Source organism: Pelobates fuscus, chromosome 11 (assembly GCF_036172605.1).
Source record: "Pelobates fuscus isolate aPelFus1 chromosome 11, aPelFus1.pri, whole genome shotgun sequence".
In the NCBI taxonomy this organism is placed as follows: domain Eukaryota; kingdom Metazoa; phylum Chordata; class Amphibia; order Anura; family Pelobatidae; genus Pelobates; species Pelobates fuscus.
In genome coordinates, this window is record NC_086327.1 from 48,601,796 (window position 1) to 48,620,008 (window position 18,213).

Below are 18,213 nucleotides of genomic sequence, written 5' to 3' on the forward strand. Positions count from 1 at the left end.
CCTCAATATACCTTCATTTGCAGCATTACTGCTATTATGACATCTGTCGTAGATGCACTGTTATATACCATGTATGATATGCCTGTTGTGAAATAAGTGTCCAGTAGAAAAATAATAACATTTACAAAGTTGTATTCCTGGTCTGACATCTTGGAGTGCTACATGTTTGTCACTGCAATCTAAGACTGAAATCCAGTAAAACTGAAAATAATAAAATAATAATAATAAAAAAATTAATAATATATATATAAATTTAAAGTTACTCGTGTTCCTCTGAATAAACACAATTTTAACACTTCACACAATAATCACAAAAAATGCCAGTGACATTTACTGTTTGTTCGTTTGTCTTCATGTTCGTAAAGTTTATTTGAAGACAAAAAAAAAAAACCTGAGAAACCGGAAAATAGAACAAGAACGAGGAGTTTGAAGCCAGCGGAAGTGACGTATTTGGAATTGCACCAACATGGCAGACAGTGAGAAACCCACATGGTCTGAGGAAGATGAAGGCATGGAAGGTTCAGGCAGTGATGAAGAAGAAGACGATGATGATGATGAAATCATGGAGGAAAATGAAGAAGAGGAAAAGGAGAAAGACTCCCAAAGAGTGTATTTGCCCGGCGTGGCAGCCTTGCAGGAGGGAGAGCAGCTTGTGATGGACGAGGACGCCTATGTGCTCTATCACCAGGCACAGACAGGTATATGTATAAACAGGGTAAAGGAACAACATTAGTTATGCTATGAGTAACCTTATATGTTCTGTGATCTTCCCTAGTCTTAATAGCAAAACAGGTTTTGGTACACCCTGTGCATTTTTCCATTATTTCTAAAAGGTTAAATAATGTATAAATTCCATATTTTCACTAAAGCAGTAATGTCACTTTAGCATTTTTTACATAGACATCCAGGTGACATGTTCATTTACTAGTTGGTGCCAGGGGGTGTGATGAAAGAAAGTAGTTCTATTTACCTGGACCTCCTAGCACCCTCATGTGTTCTTGGTTCAGGTCTTACAGGTTTACTCCAAGCATCATAACCACTAGAGTCTGCTTTTGGGTTCTGGTGCTGGAGTGGGAACACCTCAATGCTGATTCTCAATAATAAGCAAACCATCTTGCATCAATTTGTCACAAGCCTGGGTCTTGCCAGGTGGGAAGTTTAATAGAATGTGGGCAGAAGCCACCGCTGGTCCTGCCATTGGCTGAGAGAAACAGTTTATCGCTCAACGGCATGTGTCAGTTATGAACATTTCCATCATTCCTAAGGATAGAGCACTGGTTAGATCACCCCCCTCCTTCCCCAGCCTGCAGAGTGACAGTTGTCTCATTTAACCCCTGGACGTTGGGCTAAGGTAACATCCCCAGGATGTACTTGAAAACCAGAGTAATCTGAATGTATCTTGCCTGGTTAAATACGTTGTTGTTAATGAATGCTGCTGCCAGACTGATTTTCCTCCCCAGTCGGTCCTCTCACACCTCACCCCTCTGTCAATTCTTACATTGGCTTCCTTTATGCTATAGGAGTCAATTCAAAGTGCAAACCCATACCTATAAAGCACTGAATAATATTAGCCCCTCTTATATCTCCTCACAGATCCATAGGTATGCCCCTTCTCGGTCTCTCTGCTCTGCCTGTGACCACCTTCTGTCCGCTGCTTGCACCCGTACGGCCAACTCGCGCTTGCAGGACTTCTCGCGGTTGGCTCCCTTCCTATGGAATAGCCTGCCTACCGCCATCAGACTCTCCCCTAGTCTTCAATCGTTTAAGAAGTGAATTAAAACCCATTTATTTCGGAAAGCCTATGGCCTCCCACACTAACCTCTACTTCACATACCTGTCTCTTGCTCTCTCCTAAAGGGCAGCACTCTACTCTCTCCTCCAGCTCTGCTTCACTCCCACCTAATTTGACTGCTATTTCCTGTCCTAATGTGTTTTATATCCTACCTCCTGTAGACTGTAAGCTCGTTTGAGCAGGGCCCTCTTCAACTTATCATTTCTGTAAGTTTTCTTGTAATTGTCCTATTTATAGTTAAATCTCCCTACCACCCCCTGATAATATTGTAAAGCGCTATGGAATCTGTTGGCGCTATATAAATGGCGATGATAATAATAATTATTATTATATAAAGCTAAAGTTTTTTTTTTTAAACGACACACATGTCCAATCTGGTATCTCCAAAAACGTTCCCTCCAGATGTTGCTGAACTAGAACTCCTATTATTATTCCATTCAAATAATCATGGTAGTTGTAGTTCAGGAGCATCTGAAGGGACAGAGTTTGGAGAACCCTAGTCTAGCTTTTGTAGACAATGTATGAATTTCATATACATTTAAAAAAAATGGAGCATGAAATGAAGAAAACAAGCTTATACTAAGTCATAGTTTAAAAATAAATAAATACATTTTTATTAAAAGATGTAATTTCAAGAGTAGTGATAATACATTACATTGAAATACAAATGATCACATCAATCTGCTATACAGTATATTATTTTGCATTTGTTATTGTTTGGTCTTTTCAGATGAGTTCTATTTGAGCCAGTGCTAGTCAGGTGTAACAGTGGGTAATTTACCATCTTTAATGATTGTTTAATTTTGTGTTTGGTTTTCAGGTGCTCCTTGTTTGAGTTTTGATGTGATTTTAGATAGTTTGGGGGAGAACCGTTCAGAATATCCTTTGACCATGTATCTTTGTGCCGGAACTCAGGCAGACTCTGCACAAGCCAACAGGTAGGACAATTATTTTGTGTACACACAGGTTGCGATGCATTCCATCATGAAAGTAGTGCACTGCAGGAGCCTCCTTTTGATTTTTACAAGGGTCCATGGAGGCATATGTTGTGCACCACTTGATAAGATAGCTATTCCCACCACAGATTACTAGTATGAAAAAGGTAGTTTGATTCAGGCAGAAGTTGATTGAAATTTCACATTTTGCCCAACATCATCTAAGCATAAAATGCCTGTGTTTTTATACTTTTTTGGCAGTTTTTTTCTATTTTAATACTGACATTTGTTACTCTTGCCTTAGAACTGTGACTTACTTTTAAAGCAATTCTATAATGCCCGGAAAACCAATTCCTCCCCTCCCCCCCCCCATCCTTTCCCCTCCCGCAGCGCTGAAGGGACTAAAACCCTAAAGTCACTTACCTGAATCCAGCGCTGATTTCCCTCGGCGCTGGGTCAGACTTTGCCCACGCTTCGCAGCGGGGGAGACCGCATGCGCAGCAATGGCCACGCTTGCATTAGGATTATTCAATGCTTTCCTGTGGGATAAAATCTGACTCTGAAGGTCCTCATGAGGTGTTCCAGTGTCGGATACCAGACCAAAGGTCCGTTTCAAACCAGGAAGCCTTCTAGTGGCTGTCTGGTAGACGGCCACTAGAGATGGAGTTAACCATGGATAGTAATTATTGCAGTTTCTCTGTAACTGCAATAATTATTTTTGCAGGGTTAAAGGGAAACTCCAGTGCCAGGAAAACGATCCGTTTTCCTGGCACTGGAGGGTCCCTCTCCCTCCCACCCACCAATCCCCAGTTACTGAAGGGGTGAAACCCCTTCAGTGACTTACCTGAGGCAGCGGCGATGTCCCTCGCCGCTGTCTCCTCCTCCGCGACGCTCCTCCCTGTGCTTCCATCTAGTAGACAGCCACTAGAGGTGGAGTTAACCCTGCAAGGTAATTATTGCAGTTTATAAAAAAATCTGCAATAATTATACTTGCAGGGTTAGGAGTAGTGGGAGTTGGCACCCAGACCACTCCAATGAGCTCAAGTGGTCTGAGTGTCTACATTGTCCCTTTAAGTACAGTGTCACATTTTAGAACGGCTGGCATATTCGGAAAGAACTGTAGTAGTTATGGTGCCAAGAGTGCCCTGGCACCTTCCTTTGATAAGTAGTCAGACCATTTTCAAATGGTTTGAAAACTTATCTGGGGTCTTTTGGGAGCCAGTTTCACCCTCTTCTGCAACTGGAAGTGGTTAGGAGTACATGGCTGGCTCATTGACTGCACACGGGAACAGGAGGAGACAACCACAATGTACCACTTGTGGAGTTTGGAGTTATTCCTCTAACATAGACTATTTTAATCCTTATTACTTTTGTTACTGCATAATAAGTTGATTTCAACCCTGTGTTTATGTAGAATGCTAGTAATGAAGATGCACAACTTGCATCGAACAAGTAAAGAGAAGAATGAAGATTCTGAATCAGAAAGTAGTGATAGTGAGGAGGAAGAAGATGAAGAAGAAAAAAAGCCCCGATTGGAACTGGCAATGGTACCACATTATGGTGGTATAAACCGGATCCGAGTAAGTGCAACTAGAATTTTATTTATTTTTTGCATTACTTTGTTTGATTTTTAATCCAAACAGTGAAGTGAACGGTATTGGGATGTAATGGTATATTTTAATTAGTAACTCAAATTAACTTGCATTAAATAAACCTTTTAATATTCTCCTACACTACTGTGAGATATAGTCAGATGGATAGTAATGACTGCGAGCACAGCTAGACAGAGGTTCAGATCAGGATAATGTCTGGGTTTGCACTTTTCTGCCCTGGCAAGATGTCCCCAACTAAGGAGAAAGTCTCTTCAAACAAATATCGGAAAGGTACACTACTCGGTATGTACCATTTGGTAATAAATATAAAAGAAACTAATTGAAACTAATGTGCCTTAGTGGGACGGTAAATCAAGAAGCATAAAAATAAGAAAAAGGCTTTTAAATCCGACAGATCAGAGATATAAGGAAGCCACAAATGCAGGCCAAAATGCGATTTAGATGGGCCAAACTAGAAAATAAGAAAGTGAAAGCCAAAGAGCAACACCAACTCCAAAATATTTAGGTACATAAATTCTAAAAACTAAAATTAAATTGTAGGTACACTAAAAACAGAGATGGGTGTGTTGGTTAACGAAAACCAGGAAAAGGCAGACATTTCAAATAAAATTTTTCCCTTTGTATATATTAAGGAGAATCCTATGGCAAGAGATATGCAAATGATTGCTGCAAAAACTTGCAGAAAAATTGTGAGTTGATGAGTAAAGACAAAGTACGTCCGACAAAAATGGTTAACTACCTCGGATGTAGTACGCAGCAAATGGACGCAGCAAATGTGAGTGCTTCCACCCACTCTAACTGTATTGCAGCGATGCTTCTATGTCGAGGCATCCTGCAATACCTCCCCTGACTGCTGGGCCGCCGGGTGAGAGTGAGGTCCTTCAATATAGGTTATGTAAAGTCTTTTTTAGTAGCCACTTAGTCACAAACACTGGCCAAAGTTACCATTTATAATTGTTTTTTGCATTTTTAACACACAAACAAATATAAATGCTAACTTTGGCCAGTGTTTGTGACTAAGTGGCTACTAAAAAAGACTGGACATGCCACGTATTGAATACCCTGGGTTGTCTACTTTAAAAAAAAAAAAAAAAAATATGTACATGTGAGGTGTGATTCAAAAATTTGACAGATAACAGTGTTACAATGTCACTATTGATACATTTTAAAAATAGATATTTTGAAACTGCAATGCTCAACTTGAACATAAAGCCCTATAACTTGCAAAAAAAAAGCTAAGAACATGTTAACATTGGGTATTTCTAAACTTTAGAAACTATTTTTTTGTTTAGAAACTATTTAGCAAGGGTTTATTTTGGCCGTTGTAGATGCGTAACAGATTTTGGGGGTCAAAGTTAGAAAAGGTGTGTTTTTTTTTTTTAAATATTTGATTAAAAAAACAATTCTTATAGTAAACTATATAAAATAATGGTATCTTTAGAAAGACAAAGAAAGAATGTCGAGAAAAACTGTATATAATATGTGTGGGTACAGTAAATGAGTAAGAGGAAAATTACAGCTAAACACAAATACCACAGAAATGTAAAAAAGGCGCTGGTCCTTTAACGGTAAGAAAATTGAAAAACTGTCTGGTCACTAAGGGCTTAAAGAGCTAGGTGTGGATTTTTTTTTCCAGGAGTTGTCCCAGATGATTAGAGGAAGGCGGATTGGGTTCCTATATTTAAAATCTTTGCCTAGAAGTTATAGACCTGTGAGCTTAACTTCTGTGGCTAGGAAAGTATTTGGATGGTTATTAAGGGATATTCAATAATTCATTGGGAAAAACATTAGAAAAAATCAGTATGGCATTATGAAACGTGTCATGTAAAACTAACAAAATTGCATTCTGTGAAGAAGTGAGTAGAAGTGTAGACCAGAGTGTTGCAGTAGATGTGACCTATTTATTTTGCCATTGTGTTTGATATGGTTCCACTCCTTAAAACTAAAAGAAATTGGCCTTGATGAAAATTCTTGTTCTTATGTAGAACATTGATAGAGTACAGAGAGTTGTCATTAATGGTACATTTTTTTTTTTCAAGCAGGACAAAAGCGGTCATTGGTGTCCCTCAGGGTTCTGTTCTGGGGCGTCTTCAATTGAACATTTATAAATGACCTTGAAGGTCATGTTTCTGTGTTTGCAGATGACACATCTCTGTAAAGTTAATACTATGTGAGCAATGTATTACTTTGCTGCAGAGGGATTTAGATTGTGGAACTGGGCACTCAAATGGCAGATGAAATTTAAATCTGTATTCCTGGCACCATAGCTCCCTCGTGACTCCCTCGAGTCATGGCTCCGACTCCTCCGACGTCCCTAGATGAGCGGATGCAAGTGGCGCACATAAGACCTCCCCATTGGAAAGCACTGAATCAATGCTTTGCTATCGCAAAATAGCTTACGCTAGATGTCCTCATGCAGGACCAAAGGACCATGCCTTCTTTTGGATCCATGTCTCATTTCAGCCTATGCAACTATATCAGAGTAGTGGTATGTGATTTAAAGGACCACTATAGTGCCAGGAAAACAAACTCTTTTTCCTGGCATGATAGTATTAATAGGTTCCCCCCCCACCCTCATGGTCCCCCTCCCACTGGCCTCTAGGAGTAGGAATGGGTTAATTGCTTACCTTTCTCCAGCACCGGGCACTCTCCTCTCTCTTCCGCTGAATGCGCATGCGCGGCAAGAGCCGCGCGCACATTCAGTCAGTCCATAGGAAAGCATTCTCAATGCTTTCCTATGGACGCTGGCGTCTTCTCACTGTGAAAATCACAGTGAGAAGCGGCTGTCAATGAGACAGCTACTAGAGGCTGGATTAACACATATGTATACATAGCAGTTTCTCTGAAACTATGTTTACAGCAGGCAGAGTTAAACCTAGATGGACCTGGCACCCAGACCACTTCATTAAGCTGAAGTGGTCTGAGTGCCTATAGTGGTCTTTTAAATTCTAGCACGATAATAATAGTTTGTTGTAATTTAGCACTATTAGTGGTTTTACTGATGCAAGTAGGAACCATAATAACAGTCTAAACTTGGTGAGAAACACGAACAGTTCTTAACTAGTATCACATGGTTTATATACACAGTAGATTTACATTTGGTTACTATTGCACCACATTACTATGAGTTGACAGACCTTTTATTGGCTTCAGTGCTGACTTATCAAATACTTAAACAGTCAGTGCATGAATGCAGATGTTCTCAGAGTTGTTTGAATTATAATTTTTCCCTGTATGCATTTCCTGGTAGCCTGATCATTCTGTTTTGTACAGAGTGCTATCTTATAAAATAATAGATCTTATAGAAATTTAGTGGAGTTGTTGTACTTTATAGCCCTTCATGTAAATCCAGTGCTCAAACTTGAACTATTACTTTACGATGCAACTGTAAAATGTGGTTTGGTTGTAGGACATGTAACTCATGTTGTGATGGAATTTTATAGGTATTCTGTTGACTTTTTCATAGGTTGCTTCTCTTGGTGATACACAAGTGGCTGCTGTCTGGTCAGAAAAGGGTCAAGTTGAGATTTATGATCTACAGAAACAAATTGCAGCAGTGGCAGACTCTCAGAGACTTGCTGCTTTTCTGAAAGAGGAGCAGTCCAAAATCAAACCAATGTTTTCATTTTCTGGGCACATGACTGAGGGCTTTGCGATGTCCTGGTCACCAAAGACTCCAGGTATATTACCCACTTATTACATACAGATAAAATGTATAGACACTGCTGCATATGTATCAAATTCTAAAATAAACATTGCAAATGTGTTACAGAAAGGTGCTTTACTTCTGTGATCGGTATTTTTGTTACCAGATGATGACAAAGTGGCATTAAATGGACACTAGGCACCATACCCACTTAATCTCCTTGAGGTGGTGATGTTGTTTGGAGTCCCTCGGTGCTGGATCATAATTAAGTGTTAAAATTCCTACTTTTTTTTTTTTTTTTTTAAAGGAGCACTATAGGGTCAGGAACACAAACTTGTATTTCTGACTCCATAGTGTTAAAACTACCCTCTTGCCACCCTTAGATATAGTAAAATCTTACTTGTATTCAAGTCTGCAGCTGCCACCTCTGCCCCTGTTTGCCTGTGACTCTGCCTGCTGGCATAATCAGAAGTGGTGATCTGAGCCAGTCACAGTGCTTCCCATAGGATTGGCTGAACTTGTCAAGGAGGCAGATCAGGGGCAGAGCCAGCACAAGTCAAACACAGCCCTGGCCAATTAGCAGCTCCTCATAGAGATTAATTGAATCAATGCATCTCTATGAGGAAAGTTCAGTGTGCATGCAGAGGGTGGAGTCACTGAATGTTGTGCTGCACATTAGGCAGCACTGCCCCGGGAAGTACCAAGAATAGGGTTCTATTAACACATTGTTAGTTTTCAGTACCCTAAAAAGTGATTTGCACTAAACCGTTTTTTTTTTTTTTTTTTTTTTTTTTTTTTTTTGGTTTTTTTCTTTACAATTAGTTCTATGTGGATTTTATGTCTGTGCTTTACTCATCCTAGGACGTTTGATTACTGGTGACTGCAACAAGAACATTCACATGTGGAATCCAGTTGAAGGAGGAACATGGCATGTTGATCAGAGGCCTTTCACAGGTCACACCAAGTCTGTTGAGGATCTGCAATGGTCACCCACCGAAGCCACGGTAATTGGAACACAAATCTCACTGCTGACACATGGTTCAATTATAACTTGACTTTCTAAAGCAATATTTATAAAGTTAATTTCAATCTACTGTGAGCATTGCCCTATACTTTGGCAGCTTCTTTGTAGCATGAGAGTCGGTCCACTTCCTTGCTTGTCCGTGACTGTTCCAGGCTTAAAATGGTCTGTTTTGTCTATCAAATACAAATTTATTTGGAGAACTGTTAATTCTCCTGCTATCTACAGGTTTTCGCCTCCTGTTCAGTTGATGCCTCTATTCGTATTTGGGACGTTCGAGCTGCTCCCAATAAGGCATGCATGTTAACAGCCAACCAAGCTCACGACAGTGATGTTAACGTGATCAGCTGGAACCACCAGGAACCATTTATCGTTAGTGGTGGGGATGATGGCGTTCTCAAAATTTGGGACCTGCGGCAGTTTCAAGTGAGTGTCTGATGTACAAGAGCCTGATTTCAAAAAAATGGATGGGTGTTGGTTGGCTCTCCACCTGTTAGTGTTAAACCATTTCTTGCTTGCTTAAAAATAGCTCTAAGCATGCTTATATGTCCATAAAGTTCTGATCTGGTGGTACTCCATGATGTGCATTCCAATTATTGCTAACTTTGATATTGACCGCATGTATGTATATTTTCTTTGATATTTAGCTGGTTTGAACATCATGAAAATATAATACACCAGTATATAGTGTGCCATGGTAAGCTATCACTGCTGTATAGGCTGCAGCACCACCGCTATACTAAACCCAATTGTGAAATGGTGGGACAATCTTAGAAGAGGTGATAAACAACATACTAAAGAAGAATGGAAGAAGAGGAGTAAATGTCAAGTTTAGTGAGATACTGTTGTAAAAGCCCTATATCAAATCAATTTTAAAAGGAGAACAAATAATTGTACATAGCTGCATTCCCTCAAAGTTACTTGGGAATTCAGTGTATGATATTTGGATTTTGTCCACAGTAGACACTGGTGTTACTGGTACTCCTTTTATTTTACTCTAGAGGGGTCTCTGGGTGGTGAGATTCTTTAATATATCACCAGCATTTGTGTGTATTGTTAGTCATATTTGGTACTAACAAAACAAGCGTTTTTAGTTTTGTAACATGAAACCGAAAGTTTATGATGACATGTGGAATTATCTGCCTGAAAAAGTGGGTTTTATTGGAGTCTGTACAGACGTTTAAACCGCAACTAGATTTATACTTGCAAATACATAATATTCAATTATATAATTATTTTTATTTTTAACTGTAGGGTAATACTTCTTGATTCAAGGATAAATTTGACTGCCATTCTGGGGTCAAAATGGAATTTGTTTCCTAGTTTGTTGCAAAATTGAAAGTGCAAGGTTGAACTTGATAGACACAGGTATCTTTTCAGCCTATGTAACTGTGCATAAGACACTAAATAAATATTCACTTTCATATAGCATGGCACACCAGAAAGGCTGCAGGTTCCCCCGACAATGTGTCAAACTGTAAAATGCTTGGCTGCATACACGCTCTTCGTGGGACCAATGGCACTATAACAATTACAGTGTACGGTGGTAGTTATGGTACTTAGAGTATCTCTTCAAGGTTCCAGTGCTTTGTAACTATTCTGAAAGCATGCCTCTGGCTGGTCCCCTGCTAGCCACATATATCAGCCACATGACCAATATTATAAGATATTTTTTTTTTTTTATATATATAGCTCTGGGGAGGCTTACAGGCTTTCTCACAAACCGTTAGTGGATATGTTTAATCCTGCTCAGGATTGGATTCATTTTGCAATGTAAAACTAAAATGCAAAGATTACAAACCTGATTCGTCTTTACAAGGCAGAGAAACAAGTTACGCTGGATGGGCTGTAGTCAATACTCTCCATTTCCCAGAAGTACACCCCTAGTGCACCGTACAGAAGCCTGCAAGGCTCAATATACAGTGCTACATGAATTGAGCATATCGGGGAAGGGTTTATCTAGGCACATTGTTTGCCCATATACAGATGCGCTTATTTTTTATTTTTGCTGTATTTTGTCTAGTGTGTGTTTTTCAAACTTCCCGTCCCAGGTTTTGAATAAATGTTTAGGGATTTCTGTAAAATATTTGGCATAGAACTGTGTAATGGGTGGGGTTATTTTAATTACCTTGTTTAAGGGATAGACCGATTATTCTGGATTTTGTCAAATATCTGTATCTGCCACTATTGATACTGATATTGCCGATAATGTGAGAGACGGAAGTGGCTCAGCGCACGCATGGCTGGCGCGTCCATAAGGCGGAACACGTGCCCGCGTTAGGGTGCATTGGCTCTGGGGTGAAATAATCGAGTGACTGGCAGGAAGTGGTAGAGTGGAGCAAAGTAGACCGCGGTACAAGAGCTTGTTTCCTGTACCGGCCGAATTGGCAGGAAGGGCTCACTGAGAGAAACAGAAGCACCTGTACCACGGTCTGCTCCACAACGCTACAAGAGAAGGTAATGAGGCACACCAGGGAGGGGAGAGGCTATTAAGGTAGGACACTAAAGAGAGGGGGTGGGGGGAGGGGGAGAGAGGAACACTAAGATATGGGGGGGGGGGGAGAGGAACACTACGATATGGGGGGGAGAGAGAGGAACACTACGATATGGGGGGGAGAGAGAGGAACACTACGATATGGGGGGGAGAGAGGAACACTAAGATATGGGGGGGGAGAGAGGAACACTAAGATATGGTGGGGGAAAGAGAGGAACACTAAGATATGGGGGGGGAAAGAGAGGAACACTAAGATATGGGGGGGGAAAGAGAGGAACACTAAGATATGGGGGGGGAAAGAGAGGAACACTAAGATATGGGGGGGGTAGAGAGGAACACTAAGATATGGGGGGGGTAGAGAGGAACACTAAGATATGGGGGGGGGTAGAGAGGAACACTAAGATATGGGGGGGGTAGAGAGGAACACTAAGATATGGGGGGGGGGTAGAGAGGAACACTAAGATATGGGGGGGGGGAGAGAGGAACACTAAGATATGGGGGGGGGGAGAGGAACACTAAGATATGGGGGGAAAGAGAGGAACACTAAGATATGGGGGGGAAAGAGAGGAACACTAAGATATGGGGGGGAAAGAGAGGAACACTAAGATATTGGGGGGGGAAAGAGAGGAACACTAAGATATTGGGGGGGGGAGAGAGGAACACTAAGATATTGGGGGGGGGAGAGAGGAACACTAAGATATTGGGGGGGGAGAGAGGAACACTAAGATATGGGGGGGGGGAGAGAGGAACACTAAGATATGGGGGGGGGGAAAGAGAGGAACACTAAGATATGGGGGGGGAAAGAGAGGAACACTAAGATATTGGGGGGGGGAGAGAGGAACACTAAGATATGGGGGGGAAAGAGAGGAACAAAAATAATAAAGATGTTTAGTTAACAGATTTGTGTAGACATTTTTTTTCAAAATGGTAAATGTACAGAGTATCTGTAAGTTATCTGCTATCTGCCTGAAAGTTCAAAGATTATCGTATCTGCTCTAAAAAAACTAAATAAAAAAAACAGTATCGGTTGATCCCTACCTTGTTTTGTAAAGTGTGATTGTATAGGTCTGCTAATATGTTAGATGTATCACAAATGTTGTTTTAATGAATGTTTTCGGTGTAGACTGCTCGAGATGCTACACTTTAGTGTTTGCATTACATTTAATATGTTCTTCATCTACAGAAGGGAGTCAGCGTGGCAAAATTTAAACAGCACACAGCTCCCATCACGTCGGTTGAGTGGCACCCCACAGACAGCGGTGTGTTTGCTGCAGCAGGTGCTGATGACCAGATAACTCAGTGGGATCTTGCTGTGGAAAGAGATCAAGACCAAGAAGGTGAAACAGAGGATCCTACCTTGGCAACCATTCCTGCACAGCTATTATTTGTCCATCAAGGAGAAAAAGACATTAAGGAACTACACTGGCATCCACAATGCCCAGGGATAGTCATTAGTACAGCCCTTTCTGGCTTTAATGTCTTCCGTACGATCAGTGTGTGAAAATAGCCTTTGTGCTCTATCTAATTTGTGCACATACTAGGTTTTTCCTGGCGTGGTTAAGCTGCCTATATGGTAATTGTATGTATGTCTTAAATTGTATTCTGGCTGAGGTCACCTTATTTATGGACATCCCTCAACTTCCACCATACATGATTAAGCAGGCTTTGAGCTGCAAGTTAGTCTCTCCTACAGTGTGATTCTAAGAGGACTGAAGATATGAAAACTGCACTGTTGGTAAAGGCTAATTGAATGATAATTAGTGCTCTTCTGAATTGGGGCAGGATCTGTTAAGACATTACAAACACTTGGAAGGCACCTATTAGCCCTATTCATTAACCTGTCATTAAACACTGGCCCCTGGGTATGACCGCAACAATCTGAAATATCTGTATCTAAACATTTTAAAATGTTTGCAGTTCTCCAATGCTAAGGTATTCTAAGCTGCTCTTATAATTATGATTAACCTCTTGGAATTCAAATTAACACTTTTAAGTGTTAGGTTATAACTAATTCTTAGTATATTATATTTTTCTAAAACGGACATTGTGGATTTAGGAAACCTAAAGGTCAGTCACTGACTTTTTTTCAATCAGGAGCAAGCTTTACTTGTACAATGTGTATGGGTTGTGAGAAAAACAAAAAGGATGGTGTCAAAAAGTGGATTTTTAAAGCAAAAACTTAAGTGAGAATTCAAGGTGAATTTTAAATTTAAGGTAAAAGTAGCTACGTTGGAAGCATAGTGGACTTAACTCTGCAATATAAAAAATTGCAGCTTGAAAACTAAAGGACTACTGCAGTTACTTAATTGAGAGTGGCCCTTTAAAGAATGTATCCAATACAGTAAGGCTGTTTACCTTAACCCCTTAAGGACACATGACATGTGTGACATGTCATGATTCCCTTTTATTCCAGAAGTTTGGTCCTTAAGGGGTTAAATTTAAAATTCACTTTGAATTCTCACTTTAGTAAATAACCCTGAAAGACTTTCAGAGTTTTTCACTAAAGTGAAAAGCAAGGCAAATTTAAGGCCACATTAGGCAAACTGGAAGCCTATCATATGTGGGGAATTTCTCCATTTCCATTAAATGGTCTTAAATTTTATATACACTTTAAATTTGCTTTGAATTCTCATATTGTGAATATCGGTTTATTACACTTTCAGGAATCTGATACTTCTATTTTAAATAAAAAAATGTGAATCTGTTTGGCAGGCAAGTCTTTCTATGGAATGTCATTATTGGGAATCACGCTACCTTATTTCAAAAGTTAAGAAGTAAAGGGTTTTATTTCATGATACATTGCAGTCTTCAAAGTCTCCTAATCTACAAAAATAAATCACTAATTTCACATTAATGGATATAGATCCAGGTGGATTGTGGATTATCAGGAGGATTGTGGTTTGTAGTATTACAGGACTTGGTCTGTTGGGGGGGGGGGGGGGGGGGGGGCAAGATGCATGTATGCAAAGATTTAAAGTAAACCTGTTGTGAAAAATACAACTTACCTTAAATCGTTCCCATATTCATGGAATATACCATATATCACAATGATACAAAGGAAAACAGATCTATTCACCTCTCCTCGGTTCCAGCACCGCTATCTTTAAGCTTTGCAGGTGTTACTCTCCATGTAACACCAACCTCCGAGCCCTCCGCCACCTCCTGTCTTCATTGGTTTGCCCTGCTTGGGGATGCATCCCCAAGAAGGGCAAACATCTACAGTGATGTCAGTACCAATGATCTCATGGCCAGCGTCAGAAGGGAGTCACATCACCTCACTCAATTCCTATACTACATTATGAGATTGGCAGGAAACCACAACAAAAAAACAATTCGGGAGATAGCTGTGTAAATCTACAGAGAAAACATAAAGCAAAACATAGTGTGATATTGTTACAAATATAATGTATTGTGCGCAGTAACCAGTTGCACTCACTAAATCAAAGTAGGTATAAGCGCTCTTAGGGTACCTCCCCAGATATGATGGGGGGGGGGGCAAAACAATCCTTTCGTTCACCTCCAAATTCTTATTCTGCCAAAAGACATCCACAGGTCAGGGTTTAAAAAGTTTAAGAAAATGTATTCAATAAAAATATATATAAATAAATAAGCAGTCACCAATTTAGCATAAGATATGGATGTAGAAGAATAATCCTACGCGTTTCGTTTGTTATGAACTTCCTCAGGGACCGCAATAAAAAAAATCCGTGTGTGAATACAAAATACAGAATAAACATATCCTAGAAATAACCCCCCTCCCCTGCGTCCTTAAATAGGGCTAATCCCTTAAGTCCATTGGTGGATTCCGTGGGTGTAGATCCTTTTTCTTATTTGATTGGAGGAGAGGACCACCTCCATCAGCTGTTTCTCACAATTTTGAAAGACACTCAAAATCTTAGTAAAGAGGAAGAAGGGACACTTAAACAACTGATGAAACGAGATGATATGATAATTAGGGAAGCCGACAAAAGGGGGGGAATAGTGTTAATGACCACTACATACTATCTTCAAGAGGCAGCCCATATCTTGGGGGATGAAGATATTTATAGTAAACTTAGGGGTGATCCAACCAAACAATTTAATACAGAACTCCAAATCATTTTGGATGAAGCTAAACATAGAGGTATTATTTCACAGAAAAATTATGATTTTCTATTTAAAAAAAATCCGATCATTCCAATATTTTACTTTCTCCACAAACACACAAACGCCTCCCTAACTCCACCCCCCCGGGACGACCTATTATCAGTGGCATTAATTCGTTGACCGCCAATTTGTCTGCTTATGTGGATTCCCGTTTACAAAAATATGCCCAAGAGTCACCATCGTACGTAAAGGATACCAAGTCCTTTCTCCAGGAAATGGAGAGTATTGAATGGGTTCCAGAGTACAGTTGGGCCACACTTGATGTGACCTCTCTGTACACAGTGATTAGCCATAGTTTGGGTTTAGAGGCGATCAGTTATTTCATGGAACAAGATGCAGAATTGCCAACTGATTTGAGGGATTTTGTTTTTTCCTCCGTTCAATTTATTTTATATCACAATTATTTTTTCTTTAACGGTGATTATTTTTTGCAAATCACGGGGACTGCCATGGGAACCAAGTTCACCCCCAGCTATGCCAATATATCTACATGAGGAGGTGGGAGGAGTTATTCGTGTGGTCAGAACATGACTGGAGGGCGAACTTGGTCCTATGGCAGCGTTATTTATATTGATGTTATCAAGTCTTCTACTTTAGTTCAGGATTATGTTAATTTCTTGAATACCAATGAGTACCATTTGTTTTTTTCTCCTGTATGGAATAAGGATGAGATCAATTTTCTTGACCTCACCTTGTCCCATGATTCAGGATATATTAGGAGCAAATGTTTCTTTAAGCCCACAGATGGTAATGGGTTTGTTCATCGTAAGAGTGGTCATCATCATCCCTGGCTTAGGGGAATTGCCAGAAGCCAATTTACCCGTCTGAGATGGAATTGCTCAGATATACAAGATTTCTATTCCCAATCATTACATGTCAAAAAGAAACTTGTTGATAGAGGATATAATAATAAAGAGTTAGAGAGAGAGATTCTGAGAATTGGTGACATGGAAAGGAACACTTTATTGGAGAACAGACTGTGCTCCACAGATACTGGGAATGGTTTTCAATTAAGAGAAGTCTTCAGGGCTCTTGGCCTATTTTGCTACAGGACCCTATTTTGGGAGCACATTTATCAGATAAACCTATAGTTATATACAAAAAAAAAAAAAATTCAAGAATATGCTGGCACCTAGCTATGCCATTAAACCACCAACAGTTTATACTCCCACTCGTTTAGGTTCCTTTCAGGGTTGTGGTTCTTGTAAAGCCTGCGCTACGGCCTTGATTACATATACACATTCTTTTTCCAGTTCTGTCACGGGGGAGAATTTTCAATTAAAAGATTAAATGAATTGCCACACGGACTTTGTGGTATATTTATTACAATGTCCGTGTGGCATACAGTATGTGGGACGGACCAAGAGGATTTTGAAGGTTCGCTTTTTAGAACATCTAAATAATATTAAAAATGGATTATTGACACATTCAGTCCCTGCTTACTGCATACAATGCCCCTCTTTTTCATTTAAAGGCTTCAAGTGCCTGGGTATTGAAAGGGTACCCCCCTTTTGGCGTGGGGGAACTAGAGTCCAGAGACTAGCCCAGAGGAAGACTTTCTGGATTCATAAACTACGAACCCTCACGCCAGGGGGTCTAAATATTGACATTGATTTGATTTGTTTCTTGGACTAATATAATCAAAGTAATATTTGATATTGATATATTTGCTTGGATAGATTAGGTATGTGTGCTTGTCCCTACTATGGGACTTTTTCTACAGTTGAGGACTAACCCCTTTTGGGGAAGGTCTATGCACTTATATTGTATAATTAATATTACATTTTGTTGAAATATGGTTATCAGCTACCTAAAGGGTCTATATGTGGTGTGTATATATATATATATATATATATATGATGTAGATTAATTTAGAAATAAACAAATATGTTTAAATGTCTCTGTTCCTGTCCAAATCTGAGATGATTAAATTGCGTATACGCAGAAGTAAGCTCACACTGACACATGGAGTTCAGGTTAAAAGCACTTCAGAAAATTTAATGGCATCTAGTTGGAAAACAGTTATGCAGACCTTTTTAAAGGCAAAATGACATCATCATTGAATATCAGATAATAACAAATAAACATCATTAATTGGATTAAATGTTATGTGACTATATCAGTGTCCACCCATCAATATTATTAATTGGCTCAGGGGTTTGAGTGACTAGCTAGGTGTCCTCCCACCGGGAGGTGGTATTGTTCTGGACAAGGGTGTGGACAGAAGGCTCAGGCGCCATCTTTCCCAGCATGAGGTTTACTCGGTGGAAAGGGGGGCTTGAGCGTCATTTTACACAGTCAGTGATGTCAATCTTGTGGTCAGGTGCAAGGTTCTTTTATGAATAGAACATTTCATTAGTACAGTGTTCTCATGGCCTTGGCTCTGGCCTTGGTTATACTTTGTTGCATGTTACAGGAGATTCAATAATTCCGGAGTCAGCTATGTCTTTATAGAAAATACAGTCTCTGTTCATTGTATTAAATGTACTGGGAAATTCTGTCATGTAATGTAGTTTAAGATGGAGAATCTGTCAGGTAATGAGGACAAAATGGAGGGTTTGTCACA

General features: G+C 39.9%; 1 protein-coding gene across 1 annotated transcript; it reads left to right on the forward strand.

Annotated features, from left to right (window-relative positions):
• The first annotated feature begins 451 nt into the window (after positions 1–451).
• On the forward strand, positions 452–14,213 carry GRWD1 (glutamate rich WD repeat containing 1). The gene is made up of 7 exons (XM_063436740.1): positions 452–698; positions 2,613–2,730; positions 4,142–4,307; positions 7,807–8,020; positions 8,848–8,990; positions 9,236–9,433; positions 12,685–14,213. The coding sequence occupies exons 1-7, from the start codon at positions 467–469 to the stop codon at positions 13,000–13,002; spliced, it is 1,389 nt and encodes a 462-aa protein (XP_063292810.1). The 5' UTR covers positions 452–466; the 3' UTR covers positions 13,003–14,213.
• Positions 14,214–18,213: the final 4,000 nt, after the last annotated feature.